Genomic DNA, 20,305 nt, shown 5'->3' with positions numbered 1-20,305 from the left:
TACCCCCTCTCCCTCCTCCTTTGCGTGCCTCGAGACCTCTGGTGTGTGCAGTTTTTTTTGTGTGTATACATGTATGTCATCTCCTCAGCAATAGGATAAAGAAGAAGGGACAGTTAAAAAAAAAGTTCAAACTATGTACTCACGGCATGATGCGTAGGGATATCACAAATCATTCAATCAAAAAAGAAAGACAAGAGCGTGGTAAATGAATATCAACATTAACAAGCGAAACCCCCCGCCCCTTCCCCCCTAGACTCTCAAGAGATATCAACATTATAAAAAAACATGGCATCAAAAAACTCGGAATTTGTAAGATGCAAAAAAGAAAAAAAAAAAAAAGAAATAGCAAAGCTAAACAAAGATAATCCCACAGCTTAATCCGACCCCATCTCAAAGTCGTCATCGTCATCCTCGTCATCCGATAGCTCCAGGTATCGCGCCGGCTTGCGGGCCGTCGAAGCCTTGCGCGTCGGCCGCGCCGACGTGCGAACGGGCAGCGTATCGTCTTCGTCGTCGTCGTCGTCGTCGTCGTCGTCGTCATCGTTAGCGTTGTCGTTCATAACAACATCGTCGTCGTCGTCATCGTCGTCGTCGTCGGACAGGACGGCAGCCCGGCTCTTTTTGGCTTTGGACGAGGAGGAGGCAGCTGCCTTGGCCTTGACGGTTGGCTTGGCAGCTGGTTTGGCGGCGGCGGCGGCCCGCGAGGCCGAGACCTTGCGAGTCGGCTTGGGTGCGGGTGGGGGAGAGTCAGACGCTTCCTCATCCTCTTCTTCCTCTTGCGCCGCATCTGATTCGTCGTCGCTAACGACAAATTTAGAGGACGCCTTTCTGGCGGCATAGGCTTTGGCAGCCGGAGATAGCGCTGTTGAAGAGTTGGACCGTCTGACGGGCGCTTGCTTGGCCTTTGTGCTGGCAACTGGAGCCGACGCAGGCTTGCGAATCTTCTTTGTACCCAGGGATGCTAGCACGCTCGAAGTGCTGGAAGAAGCACCTGATCTGCGAGTCAGCTTTACGTCGGACAGGTTAAATGGATCCTCCTCTTCTTCGCTTTCATCCTTTGTAGTGTCGCTCTTCTTGGGCTTGACTGGGGACGACTTGGCAAGCATTTCGTAGTTGGTATCATCGTTGCTATCGTCAAAATCAAAGGCAGATGATTTGGAAATGCTGCTTGCCTTGCCTCGACTCTTGGGCAGAGCACCAGCTGCAGCAGCCGCAGCAGCCGAACCACTGGTAGAAGACATGGAGAATTTAGAAAGGCGGCTCTTGTCATCGGCCTCAGAGTCCTTGCTACCAATGCCCTTTACCATGTCACCGACATCACCAAGAAGACCGTCTTCATCGCTATCGTCGTCAGAGAAGCTAAAAGTCTTCTTAGATGCTTTGACAGCTGCTGCGCGACGAGGAAGAGTTGTCTTGACAGGAACGACATCATCGGATTCGTCCTCCAAATCATCCAAAGACTCATCCTTGACTAATTTCTTTGAGGCTTTTTGGGAAACAGCCGACGATTTCGAAGTGGTTGTCTTTGAAGAGCTGGCTTTAGATGTGGTGGGCTTGCTACGCTTAAGAGCAGCAAAGTCTCCATCTGAGAGATCAGACATGAAATTGTCGTCTTCCTCCTCTTTCTTGACCTTAGGCTTTTTCTCTTGGTTGTTGAACATTTCCTGGAAACGCATATGGGTTTTCTCCGGTGCAACTTTGGCAGCAGCCGCTGCCTTTTTGGTTCCGCCACGGGCACCCTTGGCTGTCGGGTTGTAGTCATCATCATCGGCCTTCAAGGCTTTCCGACCACGACCAGCACCAATTTTCCTAGAGGCTCTTCTACCCTTGCGACGAATGTCTGTCCGGATTTCAGCATCAAGACGAAGCTGGGTTTCCCATTCTTCGCAGAAAGCATCAAGATCAACTATCCAAAGATCCTTGGCTGTCTTGGCCTCTAGCTCGTCATATTCGTTTTTCTTGCGAGCTATCTGCTCAAGCAGGCGCTCTAGTCGTTCCTGTGTGAGTGACCAAATGGGCATCTTTCATTAATGTTAGTCAAGTTCAAAGAAGTAACAATCAGCGGGGGGTAGTACTCACAGAAAGAAGATAATCGTAGTCACCGGCGCTGCCAAGATCGTCATCATCCTTGTTCTCCGGGTCGTTTTCGTTGCTTTCATCCGTCGACTTCTTTGCCTGTTTCGGGAAAGGCTCGTAGTTGCGATCGCGCAGCTCCTGGACAAGAACATCCTTCTTTTTCTTGTAGACCACAAACTTGCCGTCAATGATTTCCTGAACGAAGCGAGCCTGGTTCTTTAGCTTGCGGTAATCGTGGTGGTAGACATCCAGCCAGTATTTGCGGCGCCTCTCGTACATGTCAAGGCGATAGTGGTAAAATTCTTCCATGATTTCCTCGGTGTTTTCATACTTGTGGATTTGGCCTTGAGTGTTGAAGGCGACCATATTAGATGTAGCGACCTGCTTGTTGAGCTTGAAGCGGTCGAGAATGCCCTCATCTATAACAGACTTGACAGACTTTTCGTCCAACATGACCTCGAAATGCACATTCTGGTGGTCGTTGAACTCTTTGTAATCTTTGATCCAGCTAGCTCCCTTGGTACCAGCTATGACTTCCTCCAGTCGGGCCTTGAAATCATCTGTCCACATACGGACAGGCAATTCTGTGATAATGACTTCCTTGGGGTTGTTCTCATTGACCTCGGCCAAACCATTAAACTTGAAGCGGTCAGGGCCTGCAGCTTCAGGCGTGCCCTTCCAGCCACGGAACCAGGGCATCATTGGCTCAAAGGGTATTTCTTCAGGGTTCTCAGGATCATAACGGCCCATGCGGCGTTTCAAGTTTGTGACGATGTCAATCGGATGGTAGTTTGGAATCGAGGTACTCCAACCCGTACCAATACCATCAGCACCGTTGACCAAAACCATAGGAATAACAGGGGCGTAGACCATGGGCTCAATCTTTTTGCCGTCAGAGTATTGGTCTTCGAGAATGGGTTCATCCAGAGGGCTAAAGACTCTTCTCGCAAAAGGTGAGAGGCGAGTGTGGATATAACGAGCAGAGGCAGCATCAGAACCACCGGCAAGACGAGAACCAAAGTTACCACTAGGCTCTAAGCAATTGACATTGTTAGAGCCCACAAAGTTCTGGGCCAAGCCAATAATGGTTTGCTGCAGAGACGCTTCTCCGTGTTGGTATGAAGTGTGTCCAGAAACAAAACCAGCCAATTCAACCACCTTCATATCTTGGACGATATTTTTGCTGAAACAAGCATAGATGACCTTGCGCTGACCAGGCTTAAAGCCATCTAGCACTGACGGAATAGATCTGATATTGTCGGCCATGGAGAAGAGAATCAACTCCCGGTTGACGAAGTCGGTGTAGGTGATGGACTTTGTCGTATGATCAAGGTATGTTCCAGGAACAAACCTACCCAGCCATTCTTTACGGGCATCAGCCTTCTTTTTCGAAAAAGCCAGCTCGAACAAGTTAGACTCCTCCATCTTCATTGTTTCGAAGACCTTCAAGTGGTCGTCAAGATTGGTGAAGTATACCTGGGCATCTTCGTTGGAAGAAGTACCCAGACCCTTGTAGTACTTAGAGTGCCACTTCGGCTTGTCGTTTTTGTGGATTTCGTTCCACTCATTGTACTCGGGCTGAGTGAAGAAAGACTTCATGCGTAAGGGCCGTTTAGGATTGCTACCTTGCCACGTCTTGACAATTGGCGTGATGAACTCCCTGAAGAAATCGGGGATTTTTAAAAGTGACGGAAACTGCACCTGCAGAAAGTTGATTAAAAGACCTTTAATATGGGAACCATCGTGATCCTGATCAGCCATGATCATAAGGTGACCATAACGAAGGCTTTTGGTGTCGGTGTATACCGCCTTGTGCTTCAAGCCCAAGAACTGCTTGATGTTTTGGATCTCTTGATTTTTGGTGATCTGGTCTAGTGATGCATCACGGACATTGAGCATTTTACCACGAAGGGGGAAGACACCAATGCGGTCGGGATCGAGAATAGCACGACCGGCAACAGCCAAACTTTTGGCGGAGTCACCTTCAGTCAAAATCAGGGTGCATTCGTGACCATGCTTGGTACCAGCTAAATTGGCATCGACAAGTTTTGCGTTGTTGATACGGGAGCGCTTGTTTCCATCACTCTTGGCCAACATCTTATCAGCCTTTTGCTCAGCATAGCTGACAATCTTCGCAATAGCTTCTGAGGACTGAATCTTTTTCAAAAAGGAATCCGACAACTGACAACGACTGCCAAACTGGCTGATCTTTGTAGTCATCTGTTCCTTGGTCTGGGAGGTGAAGGCGGGGTTATCGATCAAGCAGTTGATAAAGATAAAGATGTGATTGCGAATGTGATTCTGCTTGAGCGCGTGTCCCTTTTTCCTCTTGTCGAGATGGGCCAGGAGGGACGAAGTGATCTGATCGGCAATGTAGTTGACATGTGTACCTCCAGACGTGGTGGCGATGTTGTTGACAAAAGAGACTTGCTGGAAAGTACCGTCCGACACAGTGAACCCAATTTCCCAGCGAGGGCGTGTCTTGTCAATATCAGTAATGACAGTGGTGTTGGGTTCACCGCCCTCCTCAGCCTCGCGCTCTTTAGCAATGGCTTTGGCGTACAGTTCACTGTACGCCGCAAAGTTCTTGACCTTGATCTGGTTGTTGTTTAGATAAACCTTGACGCCACGGATGGTACCAGCCATATCGTAAATGCGGCGCATGAGAAGACTTTCCAGATCATCGTCAATACCATCAGGCATACCAAAACGGACAAAGTCGGGCTTGAAGGTGACACGGACGAAATCCGAAGACTTGCTACTGGTAATCTTGGCTTTTCCAATCTGGCTCATGTTTTTTGTCCAAATTTGCTTGTATCGCTTTCCATTTGTGCTATCTTGCACCTCGAGTGTGAACTGTGTGCTGAAAACGTTGCAAAGCTTAGCACCGTAACCGTTGCGACCACCAACTGTCTTCTTCTCGTCGTCGTCATAGTTTGAACCGGTAAGCAGATGACCAAAGATCATCTCAGGAACATACATGTCCTCTTTCTACAAGGTTAAGAGCTGGTTAGCACCATAAGCCGGGATTGGAATATGCTACATTAGTGATGGGCACTTACATCATGCATTAATACCGGAATACCTTTACCGTTGTTCTCAACAGTAATCTCGCCCACCTCACGATCAATGTTGACCTTGAGACTGGTCATAGGCGCTTGGCCATGGGCATCTCTCTGCTTGTTATCAGCGGCGTTGACAAGGATTTCATCAAAGATCTTGTACAAGCCAGGAACGTAGCGAATCTTACGGTATTCCATCAGATTGGTGTTTTTGTTGAAAACCCACATTGGTTGCTCTGTCCTTTCGGTAGAGCCAATGTAGGTATCGGGGCGCTTAAGAACATGCTCGAGTAGTGTCAACTTTTGGTACTGCTCTGATGCTGTCTTGTCTTTGCCATCTTTGCCTGATGCTGGGACGGGAACTTCCACCTCGTCCATGAAGCTAACATTCTCCATGTCGGCCAATGTGGCAGCAACAGCCGACTTTTTTGTAGGGGCCTTTTTTTGTTTTTTAGAGTTCGGAGGGGTGTCATCGAGTCCGGATATTTCATCGTCGTCGTCACTGGCATTGAGGGGTTTCGTTCGTTTCTTGGTCGCCGAAACTTTACTACCGGTCAATGTGGTTTGGACAGTCTTTTTCGGGGCAGCCTTCTTTGGTGCAGCTTTCGCCTTCTGTATGGAGCTGTTAGAACATGTTTACAGAATGACCGCAGCGTTAAATATATCAACGGCCACTTCTTCAACGACACAAGATTTAGACGAGATGGTTAGAGGACAACTTACGGCAACTGGCTTCTTCTTTTCAGGAACAAAGGCATCAGACTCATTGTCGTCGCCCATTCCAAAGCTTGAATCATCTGAGAAGTCGAACCCCATTGTTGATTGACGATGCTGGCTAGGAGTTGTCGTTGTCTCGGGAGGCGAGGGGAGGGGGTAAATTTTGCTGGAAGAGAGCGGTGGCCAGCAAGCAGGTGAAACGGAGGCCTGTTGTATTCTGCCGCAGTAAAAGGGTTGGGTTGATGGGAAAAAGTGGACAAGTCAAATCGCGCGACTAGAGCCAAGTATATGGAAAATAGGGCGGGCGTTGTGGTAAGGCCTCGATCGATTTGAAGCTGGCAACAAGGTTTTGCGGATGAAAACCCTTGTTGAAATGACAGAGAATCTTGGACGGCAACTTGGGGAGGGATGTTGTGGCTGTCGCTCGTTGTTGGGGAGGTTGCTGTTTTCCTGCGCGTAAACAAGTCAGAAAAAATGCCTTTCAGGGTTAGACCGAGTTAGGGTCTGTTGTGCTTCCAGCTTGAACAGGTAGACCCATCTACGAACTCACAACTAGCTGGTGTTTTACTATAGCTCTCTTGTCATGGCGCAGCATTTTCGGCAATGTTAATACCAAACATCCCGCGATGATACCTAAAGTCGGGCGATCGGTTCATGCACAGAATGAAAACTGGTGCTCAGCTTTAACCCTAAGCAGTGGTTTGCTTCGTTTTGGAGGTCTGAACATATGGCCCAATCATTGTGATCGCTGCGTCCCCACTCCTATCCCTGCTTGCATAAGCCATTGTGCTCCTGTGTAACACCACATGTTCGCCCTGGATTCTTTAAGCTTGACCTCGTCTCTGACTACCTCCGACACTCAGGTGAGACCTAGGGCACAAACAAGCTGCACCAACGTCGATTGCTGCGAGCACTCATTTTATGTGGTTACCTGTGAATCGTAGTAGTGCTAGCATGGATGTATCTAGGCTTTCACGGTGCTATGTGTGACTTGTGCTTGTCCATGTATGCTGTCCCATCCATTCCTTTCATTAGTTCTTTTGCTTGATTTAGTTCGCCATTAATTGATGTTGACTGCAAGAAAGGAATGATATTCGAATTTTACTTTGTTTTTGCGTACCGTTGCTTTGCAACGGTGCACGCGAGTAGTACTTTCGAACTTTCACGTCTCGAGTGCTGTTATGCACAATAGAAACAGCCAATCGTGAAGCTTTAATAGACTGAGGTTGCTGAAGTGATCTCTTCGCTAGCAAGCTTCTAAGAAAAAAGAGTAAATTTCAGACACGTGGCAATTGTACGGCTTTCTGAAATTCATAATAGTTTTGCCTTTAGCCAAATATTGCACTAGTTCACACTTTGAGATGAGGGCTTTTACCAAAAATAAAAAGCATACACTACACTTGGCACTTTGTGTCATTTACATATGACTTGGGGATTCCTTCAATACGTGATGTTGACTTTCCCATGTGTATTTGTGTCTTGTACTACTCTTCTACCGAAGACACGCCACACCCAGCAAATATCCCGAAGCTGCTGCACAGGGCCGCGTTCCGCCCGACTATTTTTGAAGACAAAAATGACATGTGAGCTCTATATCTCCCTGACATTGCTCGCTTACTAGGCCCTTTTCCTCGTCTTTCTTCCTTGAATTCCTGTACTTCGACGCTTACCTGCTTATGCCTCGTCGTCCATGCAGCTAGGAGGTAAGGGGATTGTTTCCCTGGACCTTCTGTCGATGCTTCTATGCATACTTTTTTCCCTTCATCTCCGCGCGTATGCGGCTCCTTTTAGCTGTAATACACTCCTGAAACTGGAAGAGTATATGTAAGGCTTTTGCCATCTACATCTTCCTGTCTAGAAGTTGTACTAGTCACCTACGCGAGATGGGGGATAAAGGAAGGGGCTCAAACTTCCTCGACCAAAACAAAGCAGGAAATATGGCCATGAATAATGGAAGCGACACAGGAGCACAAAAGGGATTAGAAAAAGCCCACGGCATATTGCGTGTCTACGATACTGAAAACGAAAGCCTGCCGCTAGTGTATCGTAGCATACTTGCAAGTAACCGGATTGAAGTAAGAAACGAACCGGGTTTTTGAGCCAAACGAAGCCTGACAAGGTTGCATCCAAACACCAACCGCTGGACGGCAAATCTGCACAGCAAAGAGTCTAAGGTCAACCAATACTTTACGCTTGTCTCGCTAGGGTTGTGTTTGCTACATTTGGCACTCTCTTGTAAGGGGCCACAAACAAAACTGAATTTTTACCTCCACTGACATATGGTACAGTCCTTCTCAGCGTGTATAAGCCATGTGTATGCCTTTCACAAAGAGTAAAATTCGTACCACTAGCCTAAAATGGAGCTTTACCATGAGTATTGAGGTAGACAATCAGACTCCGGTTTGCGGGCCGATGCAGAAACAACCTCCTGAGCGATGTCTGCCGCTGCAACCAAGGAAATGTACATGAAAGCATCACATCAAAAGTATGGCCAGACCGAGATCATATGGAAGAAGAACCTGTTCTAAGGGTGTCCCTGCGAAAATGCAAAGATGGTACAATGGCCTCCCGAGTCCGATGGCAAGCTGTGGTATGCCGCGTGGAAAACAGGCACATAACCACGTGGGCGAAAAAGTGGAGTATTAATGGAGTACCAAGTTGTTCCGGAAAAGTAGAAGAACCAAAGAGATTTCAGATGACAAGTGGTTGGGGTGGTGAAGACATCCGCTTGTGCAAGTTGAGTTTGCGTTAACCCAGGTATGAGACCCTAACTTGAATGAAAACACAAGTTACGTTTGAGCGGTCAAGCAACAAGCCATGAATTAGACTATGTTGTGCAGAAGGGAGCCATTTGGTAAAGACCTTAGACGCAAGAGCTATACTGCAAAGTCCCTCTTCTTCGAAGCTATTTAAATAGTCACAAACGTCAACCAAAGTTTATTTGTCGAGCATGAGATAGTTTTTAGATAAAAACAAGGACAGTCTGAAGATATGTAGATGTATCGTAGGGTCTCTAACTATATCATAGGTAATAAAATCTGTTGGATAATAATATCGAGAGGAGTGTATTGTCCTCACGATATAACAATTCTAGATATCATGATAGCAAAGTGAACCAAATCCAACGGTCAACAATGGTCAAAAGTTCATTCGTAGTACATCTTCAGTCTTTTTGAAACGCTTTCGAGTTGATGTCATGGGCAAGATACATTTTCGTCTTTGAGAGATGTGTTAGTCCAAAGCTTTGGACAGGCAGCGTCATTGTACTATCTGGAAGAAGCCTCTGACTCTTGGTCAATACATGCCTTATAAGCCACAAGTCAATAATTGTGCTGTGTAGAAATATTAAAACAGGGCAACAGTAAGGCCGGGGTCCTCGCTTCCACTTGAGAGGAGGGTAAGTAGACTGAGAACCTGAACAAGCTTCCCGAACACTCTGGGCATTGATCACGCAGATGAGCAACGAGGTGGCGATTGCAGACTTGAATTGAGCGGTCAGAATAGTCTTAGGCCGTCACAGTCAGAGTTCCAGGGTACAGAGCCAGGCGTCGTCTACTTGAATTTATATTAAATGCATATAGTGGATGTCCGCTGTGTGGCTGGATGTTTCTGGTCAATATGATCAAAACGACCAGGGCTGAGAGGCGAACCTATAGTCAATGGTTATGTCTGCACAGCCAAAGCCTTTTGCTGACTCGTATCATATCATAATATCAAATCCTTTGCTGTACCCCTCCCCCACTGGCTCTTAGTTTCACGTCTATTGGCACCAAGGGGTGGCATGTCAAGATCCGAGACGGGGACAGTGGATTAGAAGATAGCAGACAGCATGAAGAATTCTCCACAGCTTTCAAGACTTTCTATTATCCCAGTATTGCTCTCGGGCTGGTCATCATGCGTGACCTGTATCTTCCATTCTATGAAGTCAATGTCGATGCCCATGGTCTCCCATATCGAGCTAGGCAGAGTCGGCCAAGTCCGAACCCTTGCAGTAGACAAGAGAAGAAATAATGCAAATAATATAGATGCGATGAGCCAAAGCATCCAACAGAGTAAGAGACTGGGATGTAGATTATCGTTCACGCTCAGCAAGTGGTGCTGTGCTTATAAGTGGGAGGAAAACTTGAGTAACATTAGACAAACGGCGGCGGGCGGGACATTTGTTTATACGCCATGGGTAGAGCCAACACTAAGCGTGAAAACGGGCGAGCATCAGAGAACGTGTATAGTGCGTTGCGGACCGCACAAACACAAAAGTTAGCGGTATTTCCATGCCCTAGATTACCCACCGCCTACTCATGGAGTTGGATTCCAGATCCTCAGCGGCTGCGGACATGTGCAGGCCAGGATGCAAGTAGAGATACAAGACATCCCAAGTTGCTCTAACCAACACCAACTACACGGAAAGGGGTTTGCATGTAAATAGTAAGCGTCGATGTCGCCGGGATAACAAGACAAAGGCCGGCTTGGCTTTTCTGTACAAGCTGGCACCAGGCTAGGGCTGCTTAGGGACTGGCATAGGTCACTTTGCGGCGATGACCGAAGCTATTTACAATGCTGGTGAGAAAATACTGAGCAGATATGTGAGGTGGAGCGAGTTAATTGTGTATCTGTTTCTACGCCCATTACAATCAGCTGTCTTGAGATTTCGATAGAATCAACCAACTCTAGAGTCGGTCGACTTTGGGCTTGGGAAACTTGCCGTTTCTATGCTGGCTGCATGGTGCCGAGATAGACATCTATTCTTGTCCGATTCTTCAAGTAGTTGCTTCTCCAGACGCTTCGCGTTTCCCTGATTGCCCAAGACTTTCCCTTTTCATCTTGTTCACCACGTACCTGATACAAGCACAAGTTTGACAAGCAGGCCCGAAACTAGCAAAGACCATGTACCTCTACCTGGGCTCATTAATATTCCTGCTTGTGTCGACCATGTCCTGTATCGCCAGGCAAACACCCCAAACCTCTTCCGTCGGCCTTTTGATGTTCGTTTTGATCTAACTACTCTATATGTACGTACCTTTTCCTAGCGTGGCTCGCTGGTGCATTGTGTAGCGTCAAAGAAGGTCCCTCGGACGAGAATGGCAGTTGCTAGATTCCCGCCATATTCCTATCATATTCCGCTCGCCTCTTGGGCCATTTTCTTGTATTCACTTACCAGGTCTTGCCTTCAGTCTGCTCAACCATGCAGTTAGCCGCGAAGAAAGCTCCCAAGAAGAAAGAATGAGACCAGATGGAAGATGGAGTGGGCACTGGCGTGTTTCTAGAGAGATATTTCAGCGGAAGTCTTTGGCCAATCGATTAAATGAGGTTGAAGATGAAAACCGCGTGAAAGTTCAAGGAGGGTGTGTAGCGGGATTTAGACCTGTCACTATCTACCACCTCCAGTGTTGGCATTTGTCTTGCGGGCTGGCCTCTCCGACCTTGCTCATTGCTGGGTACAGTCGGTCACGGAGAGAGGAAGGAAAGGAAGTGGTGGTTAGTTGAAGTTTGAGGCAGTTTCGCTCTCACGATGCCAACTGCCTATTACCACACTTCTACTCGAGCGACTGCCCTGAGCCATAATCAGGCAGGCGCGATACTAGATGGGAAGTATCCTGAGCAAACAGGCAGTGAGTTTCTCCATCTTTCTTTTCCTGGTACCTGTTGCCCCCATCCTCCCATTACTGTTTTGCTTTACTACACCAACTACACATACAGAAACAAACAGCGGGCCTTGGAAATAGTTCCCTCCGAAACCAAGGCGCCGTCTCGTACTTGGAAGGGCAACGGTGGGAGGCAAGAAAGGACAAAGGAACTGGCCTTTTGCAGAATTGGGATCAAACCACAGGCATAGGCAGTTGCGGCTGGCTTCTCCCCCGGGTGATTTCAATTACCTGTCACTTTCTTGGTCTCTCAGCTGTCACCTGGACCAGCCGTCGTTGAGCACACCCCCAAAATCAACCTGGACTCTGGGTGTCACTTCCTGTTTGGAGCGCTCTTTCCTATAAGTCAGACAGCTCCCCTCTCTGGAAGCCTGCCGGCAAACGAACGCTCTTTCCCATTTTCTTCCTCTCCTCGCTCTTCCCGTGTCTTGCCCTTCCTTCACTTTGCACTCTTCTCTCTGCTTCCATCATCCACCCCGACTTTTGCTCTTCGTTACTTGCATAGAACCATAGAAACCTTCCTTCCCTCACTTCCTGTTCCCCCTCGGCGCCATTTTTCCCTCGTCTCTTCACTTCACATCAGCCCAAGAACCTTCTTCCTGCTTGTATTTCTTCACTCTTGCGTGGCCCATATTCTCGAATCTCCAACCTCCATCGTTGCCATCTACTGGCTGTCAGTCACCGCCGAGATCAGTTGTGATTCATCTGAAAGCTGACGCCTGCAACTACTTCAACTCGAACTAGACATCGCCAAGTCGAAAGTAAGTGACAAAATCTCGTATCAAGACTGACAAATCCATTGCCATCCCAACCCCGAGAGTGCCCTTGTCCGCCATTATGACCATTGCCGTCCGAAATTTTCCACGGCAAACGGTATTGATCAAACACCCAGTTATCCGCTTCGTTGCTAGACGCCCGGCTCAGCAAGGACAAAGCTTCTTGGGGGGAATCACCTACTAACCTAGATTGCTACCTCTAGAAAATCAGTTCAACCATGATATCCCTCTCATCTCTCCTCAACCCGGTGGAGCCAAAGTCTCCCCGACGTAAGCAGTTGATGTTAGCACCGCCCGGTGTAACCTCTCTCAAAGCCAACATGACTGCCCCCCTGCTGACCCCGTCTTGCTTCTCTGGATCTGATGTGATGCCAACTCAGACGCAGTCGACTTCATCGTCTCGGGCGGTCTATGTGTCAGAATCCACATCGTCACAGTCTATGCACCCTACATCTGCAGGCTCATCATTTTCTGGCCTCCATTCCAACCATGGCAGCTCATGTCGTGATTCTTCAAAGTCATGCATTTCACTATACTCTCCATCTCATACTTATCCTCGCCAGCCCCAGAACCCGGACTCATACACGTGTACATCTCCTGTGCCAGGTAACGCAATCACAGAGAATTCAAATTTGAAAGCTTTAAATAACACGACGACAACCCGTATCTTTCCTGGTCCCTTGTCATCATCTCCGACTACGATCCCTTTGAAATCAAGAACTGTTCTATCTACTGCTCAGATCAGGGACATTTCCTTTACCAAGTCGCCGATCAATGGGCCCGTAAACTATTCTCCATTCGAGAACCTGGATCCACGAATGGCTGAATATGTCATGACATTCAAGGTCAATCCGTTCGGCCAGATTCAGCAGAACAGTTCACATATTCCCTACAACAGTGGCAAGAAAGACTTCTTTGAAAAGACTGGCCGTGAAAGCTTCGAAGGTAGATTGCCGACATGTAAGCTACACAAGTGTTTACTTCACTAACACTTTTTTCACAGTCTTTTCATACAGTTTCTCAGTCCCTGGCGAGGAACTCGAATTCAACGTCATGTGGGATTATAACAATGGCCTTGTCCGCATGACGCCCTTCTTTAAATGCTGCCGTTATGGAAAGGTACTACCCCCATAGTTCGCTTCCTTTTGTTGCTAGTGTGTATAGTTAGAAGTTAGACACTAACTTCATTTAGACAATGCCTGCAAAGATGCTAAACCAAAATCCAGGATTGAAGGATATTACCCACAGCATCACTGGTGGCACCATTCTTGCTCAAGGTATGTCTGACTCCTCCACTTGCAACTCTCCATCTTGATTAAGTATGTTCCTAACACAACATATTCCTCTTTTACAGGCTATTGGATGCCATACGAATGTGCAAAGTCTATTTGTGCCACCTTCTGCCACCGAATTGCTGGCGCTTTAGTTCCCCTCTTTGGACCACAGTTCCCCCAGCAGTGTGTCCCTCCAGATGCTCCAGAGTTTGGCCACATGGTCATTAACCCTAGCATCATTGCGAAAGCTGCACAACAAGCCGAGGTCTACCGTCACGACTATTCCTTGATCTCCAGTACTAGACATCTGTCACCCAAGGCGAACAGCTTGAGTCCCGGACACAGTCGCAGGGTAGCCAGAATAACCCCCGATAGCCCCTACCTAGGCAGGGCCATAGACAGCCCTTACACAACAGAAACAGAAGAAGACAGTCTAGCTTCGCCTGCTGGGGAGTATGACTCCAAGATACTTGGCCCCCGGAGAAGCGCTAGAGGCAATGAGTACTCATCTTGCGCTTTTTCTTTCCCCCCCGCCCCCACTAGCAATGGCTGGACTACTATCAACAGTTCATACTCCTGTGCCAACAAAGATACTCGCCAGTCACCAGTCATGTTTTCACGGGACGCTTCCTGTGAGCCCCGGCTTCCGCACCTTGGACACACTCCTCGCCTGAAGCTTGGATCAGTGTCGCCTTCATACAACGCAAAGTCTGTATTCTCAAGATCTGGCATGTCTAGATCCGTAGCTCCTTCTAATCAAGCATACCAACTGCCTAACCCCACGCTGCCTCAACTCATGACAGGAAAGCGCCGCATGGATGGTGAACATTCGGCGTCTATGATTCGTTATGATCGCTCCTGTCGCAGTATGCGCTCGGATCCGAGTGCCTACAAGTATTCAAGAAATCAACGGATAGATTCACCCATGTCCTCTCCCCCTTCCCGTGGCCCGCAACGCTTTCATTTCACAGGCCCCGAGCCCCCGCTATCTGCCCCAGTTAGCCACCCCGGCCGACCTTTAGAGGCAACAGGCAAGAGGGCAGCTGCCATTCTTCTTATGGGCCTTAGCGGACAGGAGGAAGGGTCGCCGACGGTTAGTGTTCGCCGAGAGGGCACTCCGATCGGCTCGATTAGCGCTGTTGCCGAGCAGGCCATGGGGCTCCTGGCTACAGGAAACAGAAAAAGGAGCATCTAAGGTCCACACAAGTGGTTCATTGTTCCTTTCTGTCAGTTGAATAGACACAGCGTCGTGGGTGAAGATTGTTTTCCTTCCTTCTTCATTTCTTTGTGTGTTTTTTCTGTTTTTTGTTTAGGCATCGTATTTATTGCATTGGTTTTGTCAACCCCATGATGATTTGTTTCTTCTGTAACCATTTCTTTCTTGTCATTTCATAGTGACTTTCATGGTCATTTCTCAAGAGCCACAAGATTTGTTATACTTGCCTCAGGGCCAGGTCATGTTTCTATTGTACTGTATTCTTACTTTCTTTGCCATAACTGCAAGTTTTCTTTTTGATAGAATTTATATTTTCGACATATTGCTCGCACCTCGACAAACAAAAGTCTTCAAGTTGGCTTTTGTATTGATCATGTAATGAATGGTTAGTTTTGCTTTTCTAGGCTTTTGTTTGCTGCTTGCTCTTGGCCTCTTTAAACTCTTTTATCCATGTCTCTGACTTGCTCTTGGGCACAACAAAGATCTTGACAACCTGATCAACAACTTCAACTTTGCCGCCACTCAGAACTCTCAGCAAGGAAAGTTTCTTTCCAACCTTCATAAGACCGCCAGAGATAGTCTCCGCGTAGCACTCGACATTGGAAATGGAGTATCTGCCCTCGGTATCCCATGGTAAAGGAAGGATATACTCAAGATGAGCTTGGAGCGTGTCCAGCTCGTTCCATGCCTTAATGAAGTCCGACTCGTAGTCTGCCGGATACAGCAGCATAGTCGGGAAGGTCAACGAGCTCGTCGGGTCATCTTCGTCCGGGCTTAAGCGAATCGCAGCGTCCTCCATGTCCGGCGGTTTCTCGGTGGTGCGCGTGACGATATTACGAGCAGCCAGGGCCGTCTTGACCAGGAGCTCTCTGCGGCTTTTGGTGCGCTCACGCTCCTCGTCGGCCTTTTTCTTTGCCTCGACGGCGGCGCGCCGGGCATCCACGGCCTCGCGCACAAGCAGCAGCGACTTGTTGTCCGGGTCGCGCGCCAGGCCGCGGGCCAGCGCGTCGGCGGCGTCGTCCAGGCGGTCGACGGACAGCAGCGCCTTGCTGCTGCGGTACCAGCACTTGACGTTGGCGGGGTTGAGGCGCAGGGCGCCCGTGCAGTCCTGCCAGCAGGCGCGGAAGTTTTTCAGCTCCAGGTTGCATGCGGCGCGGTTCGAGTAAAGGCTCTCGAGCGTCTGCTTCTGCCGCGCGATTTCGTCGGGCGAGTCGGGGATGCGTGTGTCTGGGTTCTTTGTGATTTGGCCGCGGCTGCGCTTGCGCTCCTCGATCCACAGAATGTCTATCCCCTTGGTGTAGTACTCACGCGCATCTTTCCACTGCCGGGAGCGGAAGAAGTTGTTGCCGCGGTCCTTAAAGTCGGAGGCGTTTTCTAGCGGTGTCCCCTCGTAGTCCAAGGCCTGGAAGGCAGCAATCGCATCGTTGTCCTCAATCTCAGTCATGAAGAACGGCGTCGACTTCAGCTCCTCGTACATCTCCTCGGCAGTTTTGCCAGGCAGCGGCATGGGGCCGATGATGGCAGGTGCCGGGTCCTCAGCCGAGGCCGGAGCGGTCGCCGTTGCCGCAGGGGCAGCAGGCACATCCCCGGAAACGCTGAGCTTTTCAGCCACTTGGTCGGTTACTTCTTGTATCTCTGCCATTGCAAGTCTTATTTGATGATGAGAGAGACTGTGGCGGCTGAAAAAAAGTTCTAACAGAGATTGGAGGGGTTGTTCCCAAAGCGGCAACGACTGTTTTTTCTGCGTTTTTAAGCACCGCGCTTCCTTCCGTTTTGGAAGCAGGCGCAAAAGAACACCGGAGAAGGTTCCAGCAATGAAAATAGTCACACAAGTATTTGCACTGCAGTTGCGAAAATAGCAAAGCGAGTATCACTGAACAAATTATCAAGACGAATCGGCACAAGTAAAAATTCACCCCAAAAAAAAGATGTCAGTTACCGTTGTCAAATGCAAGTACCGTCCATTAATTTCCCAGGCCGACCCTAACCCTGCTGTAATATCTATAAAACCCAAAACTCCAAAACTCCAAAAAAAAAACCACGAGGTGTTGAATAAACGACCTCTTCTATCTGTTTTGCCCCGCGGATTCCCGTGGTACTGTGTCACTTACTGGGACTCGTTGATTTCGCCCACAGTTTCCTCATCCGTAGCCAGTCTACACGGCTTGGGTCTCTCAATGCTGAAGCACTGAATGGCTCCAACAATGGCCACAGCCACACTTCCGTACCATGCGATAGCCGTGCAGTCAACAGAGCTCCCAAACGTGTACAAGAAGCCAGCGATCGGGGGCGCAATCATGCGACAGGCCGCTCCGGCGCTTGCAGCAAGCCCGTTGACCTTGCCCAGGGCTGCAGAACTAGACGGCGTAGCATCCTTGATGAGGATGAGCAAGATGGGGTATAGGAGGATAGAGAGCAGATTGCGCAGGGTCAGGCAGGCGTAGATGGCGGGCAGCAGGAGACTTTCCGGCACAAACAGCAAGCCAGGCACAACAAGATAGGCGAGAGGATGCAGCACCACCACTACAATGAACAGTCGGAAGATGCCGATGAATTCGGCGGCCAGGGGGAAGACTACGGCCTGCACAAACAGCGCAATGATGCCGTTGACAGCCATTATCATGCCGACGGTGCGGATGCTCAGGCCAAGGCCGCCGGGGCCCGGGGCGAAAATGAAGCCAAAGGGGGAGGACGAAATGTGAGACAGGGCCATGGGGACACGTGCGCGCGAGTCCTCAAGGAAGATGGGCAGCAGGTGATCGTAAGTCATGGAATGGTAGGTGAATATGCACAGTGAGACAATGAGCGCGGTTATGCGCTTGGTGAAGATATTGACAGGCTCGTCGGAGGGCTTCTTTTCGGAAAACTGGGCAACGCTGACAAGCCCATACTGTGTGCTGGTGTTGTCGCTGTCGTAAGTGCTGGCAGTTTCGCTTCTGCTGCCCTCCTCGCTCCCATTATGGCTAAGAAGACTGGTGTGCTCGGAGATGAACTCGGGATAACTCTCATACTGACTGTCACATAGGTGTTTCCCGTTGAGCTCCGGATGGGTCTCCTCTAACAAAAAGTAGCCCATAATGACACTCAGCAGCAGCAGACCAGCGCAGATAGCATTCGGCAGCAGAAAAGGAAAACGGGTGAAGAGATTAGATTCGCCGAATATACCGGGGAATGAAAGATTGGGGTGGGCAAAGGTGCCGCCAATGGCCGGGCCAAGAATGGTTCCCGCAGTCCACACAAACGGCATCACGGCATAGGCGCGAGCTAGCAGCACGGTCAGTTAGCGGTTCATTCATTCTGGATACCAGCAGCACATGGAGAACAAGAAAGACTCACGCTCGTGCTCAGGATTGGTAATCATCTCGCCAACCATGGTCTGGATGACGCCGATGTTGCCGTTGAGAAAGCCGCCAATGGCTCTTCCAAGCACGGCAACCCAGATGTTGCTGGCAAAGCCAACAATCAAAAGACTGAGCGTCGTGCCAAAGCAGCCAATCATGAGGACTGGCTTGCGGCCAATGCGGTCCGACAGCGAGCCCCAGTACATGCCCATGGCGGCCTCGGCGACGGAAAAGGCCGAGATCAGCAGGCCCGAGTAGAACGAGGCATTCTCTTCGTTGCCGACCTTGAGGTACTTGATCAGGGACCAGGCGTACGGGAAGATGGACGTAAGCGCTATCGGCTCGGCGAGGCGCACAATGGCAAGGAGAAACAGCTGCATAAAAGGAAACGCCGGGCTCGGGCGTGAAGCACGGCGGTCACACGGACAAGCGTCGCGGCCAGACCTGGCATGGGAGTCCATTGCTTCTGCTGGCACCTCTGCTGGCGCAGGCGGTCCAGATGCCATCGCCATGATTCACAGTCACGAGTTGGAGAGAGAGAGGTAGAAAGTCAACGCTGAAGATTAGCTAGGAGAAGGACATGTTGGGAGCGGGCAGATGGAAGGGGGAGGGAGTGTCTGGGATATAAATAGGAGAGTCTTTAGCGGCGCAGCACTTGTACCCAAGGGCCAGGCCGGCCCTGATCTAGACTACAAGGAGTTAGGTAATTCTGCTTAGGCCATGTTTGAGGGGCTCTATTGTTCGACAGAGAGAGATAGCGGTATCAAACGAGGAGAAAGGAAAATAAGAAAAAAGGCCGTTTTTTTGCATAAGTGCATATGCAGGTGTGGCAGGACTTGTGCGAATGGATGGCAGATGTGCAAGGTTGCTCTTCGTTTATCCCGAGTCCTGTGTACAGGGCCACAACGCCAAGTGTTCTCTGCCAACAACATGTCACTCCAGATGAGGATAGCCAGACCCAAAAGAGCAGTGAGCATGTTTTAGGAAGGGCCTTGCATTTGCCCCGGCACGAGCTGATAAGGAGAAGAGCAACACGAATACCTACACACAGATCCTGGACTGCAAATGCGAGACAGGCGAGAATCGAGACCATCAACAGCACAACGGGAAGTAAAGGGGGGAAGTGCCGGGCACACTAGGCCAGGAACAGAACAAGCGCATGCAATGGGAAAACAATCGCCTGTGGAATGCACTCAGGCCGTCCTCGCCGTGTGGCTCTGCCTCAGCAGCAAGCAGCATCTGGCACAACTGAGACACAGCGTGCTGGGCTGGTGCTGGCTATTCGGCATGTCAGACCCGGGCGAGGAAAGCGGCTTTCGCAATCTGAAATACAAAGTCTCGGAGGACATCATCAACTGCCGCTTTCAACGTGGTGCTCTGAGGGGCCGAGACACTGCGACGCCTCGCGTCCGCTCGAGAGGCTCAAGGCCCGGCCACCCAGTTGTCTTGCCCGTCCTCGCACAGGGACAGATACACGCTTGTCCCCTGCATTGGACGGCCAGATAGAGCCCAACCGTGCATGGATATAGTATAGTTCGCCATGCAATACTATCGAGGCCAAGACCTGGTGTGACACAGCGTGAGCCGCCTGTACTAGCAAAAGGCCAATCAAGCACCTGGCCAGTTGAGCCTCATGTTCCAGGCTGGGCCTTCTATTCTACGGCCGCCCTTGGCCATCCAAGATTCCCTCTTCGGGCCGCGAACCCCTGTCCGGCGTTCTCGACTAAACGGTTAGAGCTAGTGATAGGGCAGCTGGCAAGGGAAGAAGAAAGGATGAAGCATCTGGGTGGAACAGAGGCTCAATGGCTCAGCGGCTCCCGGGCTGGTTTGGGCTGCCAGCATTCTAGCTACAACAAGGAGAAGCTTGGGGGCAGGCTGGCGGCGGCTCGTGCTGGCAAAGAATGCGACCTCCGTTCTCGCCTACTCCTCTGGCCACCAAGATATCGTTCCGCCACAAGACCAGGGCTTTCTTTCGTCTCCGTGAAGCATTAGCTCATGTCTGACAGGCCGCAAATCCTTCTCTTGCCAAGTTCGAGATGCTGCATGATGTGATCCGCCCGCAACAGCTGAAGCCAGAAGAGAGCAGCCCAGGCCAAAGTCTGGCCCAGTCAGATCCGCAGTCCACTTGCTCTCTCTCACGGCGCAGATCTTGGATTGTCCCTCCCATTGGCATCCAGCTCAATTTTCAGGCGCCGTCGTCG

At 49.8% G+C, this 20,305-nt stretch overlaps 4 protein-coding genes across 4 annotated transcripts; 1 reads left to right on the top strand and 3 right to left on the bottom strand.

Moving 5' to 3' along the window:
- Nucleotides 1–374: 374 nt before the first annotated feature.
- BROUX77_002728 (uncharacterized protein) lies at nt 375–5,954 on the bottom strand (the record flags this gene model as incomplete). The annotated part of the gene is made up of 4 exons (XM_073747301.1): nt 375–2,021; nt 2,080–5,067; nt 5,139–5,750; nt 5,862–5,954. 4 exons carry the CDS (start codon nt 5,952–5,954, stop codon nt 375–377), a joined length of 5,340 nt encoding a protein of 1,779 aa, XP_073607810.1.
- A 6,537-nt stretch (nt 5,955–12,491) lies between these two features.
- BROUX77_002727 (uncharacterized protein) lies at nt 12,492–14,742 on the top strand (the record flags this gene model as incomplete). Its single annotated transcript, XM_073747299.1, has 4 exons — nt 12,492–13,218; nt 13,277–13,392; nt 13,466–13,550; nt 13,628–14,742. 4 exons carry the CDS (start codon nt 12,492–12,494, stop codon nt 14,740–14,742), a joined length of 2,043 nt encoding a protein of 680 aa, XP_073607809.1.
- A 421-nt stretch (nt 14,743–15,163) lies between these two features.
- Nucleotides 15,164–16,405, bottom strand: BROUX77_002726 (uncharacterized protein; the record flags this gene model as incomplete). Its single annotated transcript, XM_073747298.1, has 1 exon — nt 15,164–16,405. One exon carries the CDS (start codon nt 16,403–16,405, stop codon nt 15,164–15,166), a length of 1,242 nt encoding a protein of 413 aa, XP_073607808.1.
- Nucleotides 16,406–16,870: 465 nt separating this feature from the next.
- Nucleotides 16,871–18,565, bottom strand: BROUX77_002725 (uncharacterized protein; the record flags this gene model as incomplete). The annotated part of the gene is made up of 2 exons (XM_073747297.1): nt 16,871–18,027; nt 18,100–18,565. The coding sequence occupies 2 exons, from the start codon at nt 18,563–18,565 to the stop codon at nt 16,871–16,873; spliced, it is 1,623 nt and encodes a 540-aa protein (XP_073607807.1).
- Nucleotides 18,566–20,305: the final 1,740 nt, after the last annotated feature.

The sequence above is a fragment of the Berkeleyomyces rouxiae genome, assembly GCF_048999995.1.
Source record: "Berkeleyomyces rouxiae strain 22BRR77 chromosome Unknown BrBRR77_ptg000002l, whole genome shotgun sequence".
Lineage (NCBI taxonomy): Eukaryota > Fungi > Ascomycota > Sordariomycetes > Microascales > Ceratocystidaceae > Berkeleyomyces > Berkeleyomyces rouxiae.
Note: the sequence above shows the minus strand (reverse complement) of the source record. Positions and strands in the feature narration are given on the sequence as shown.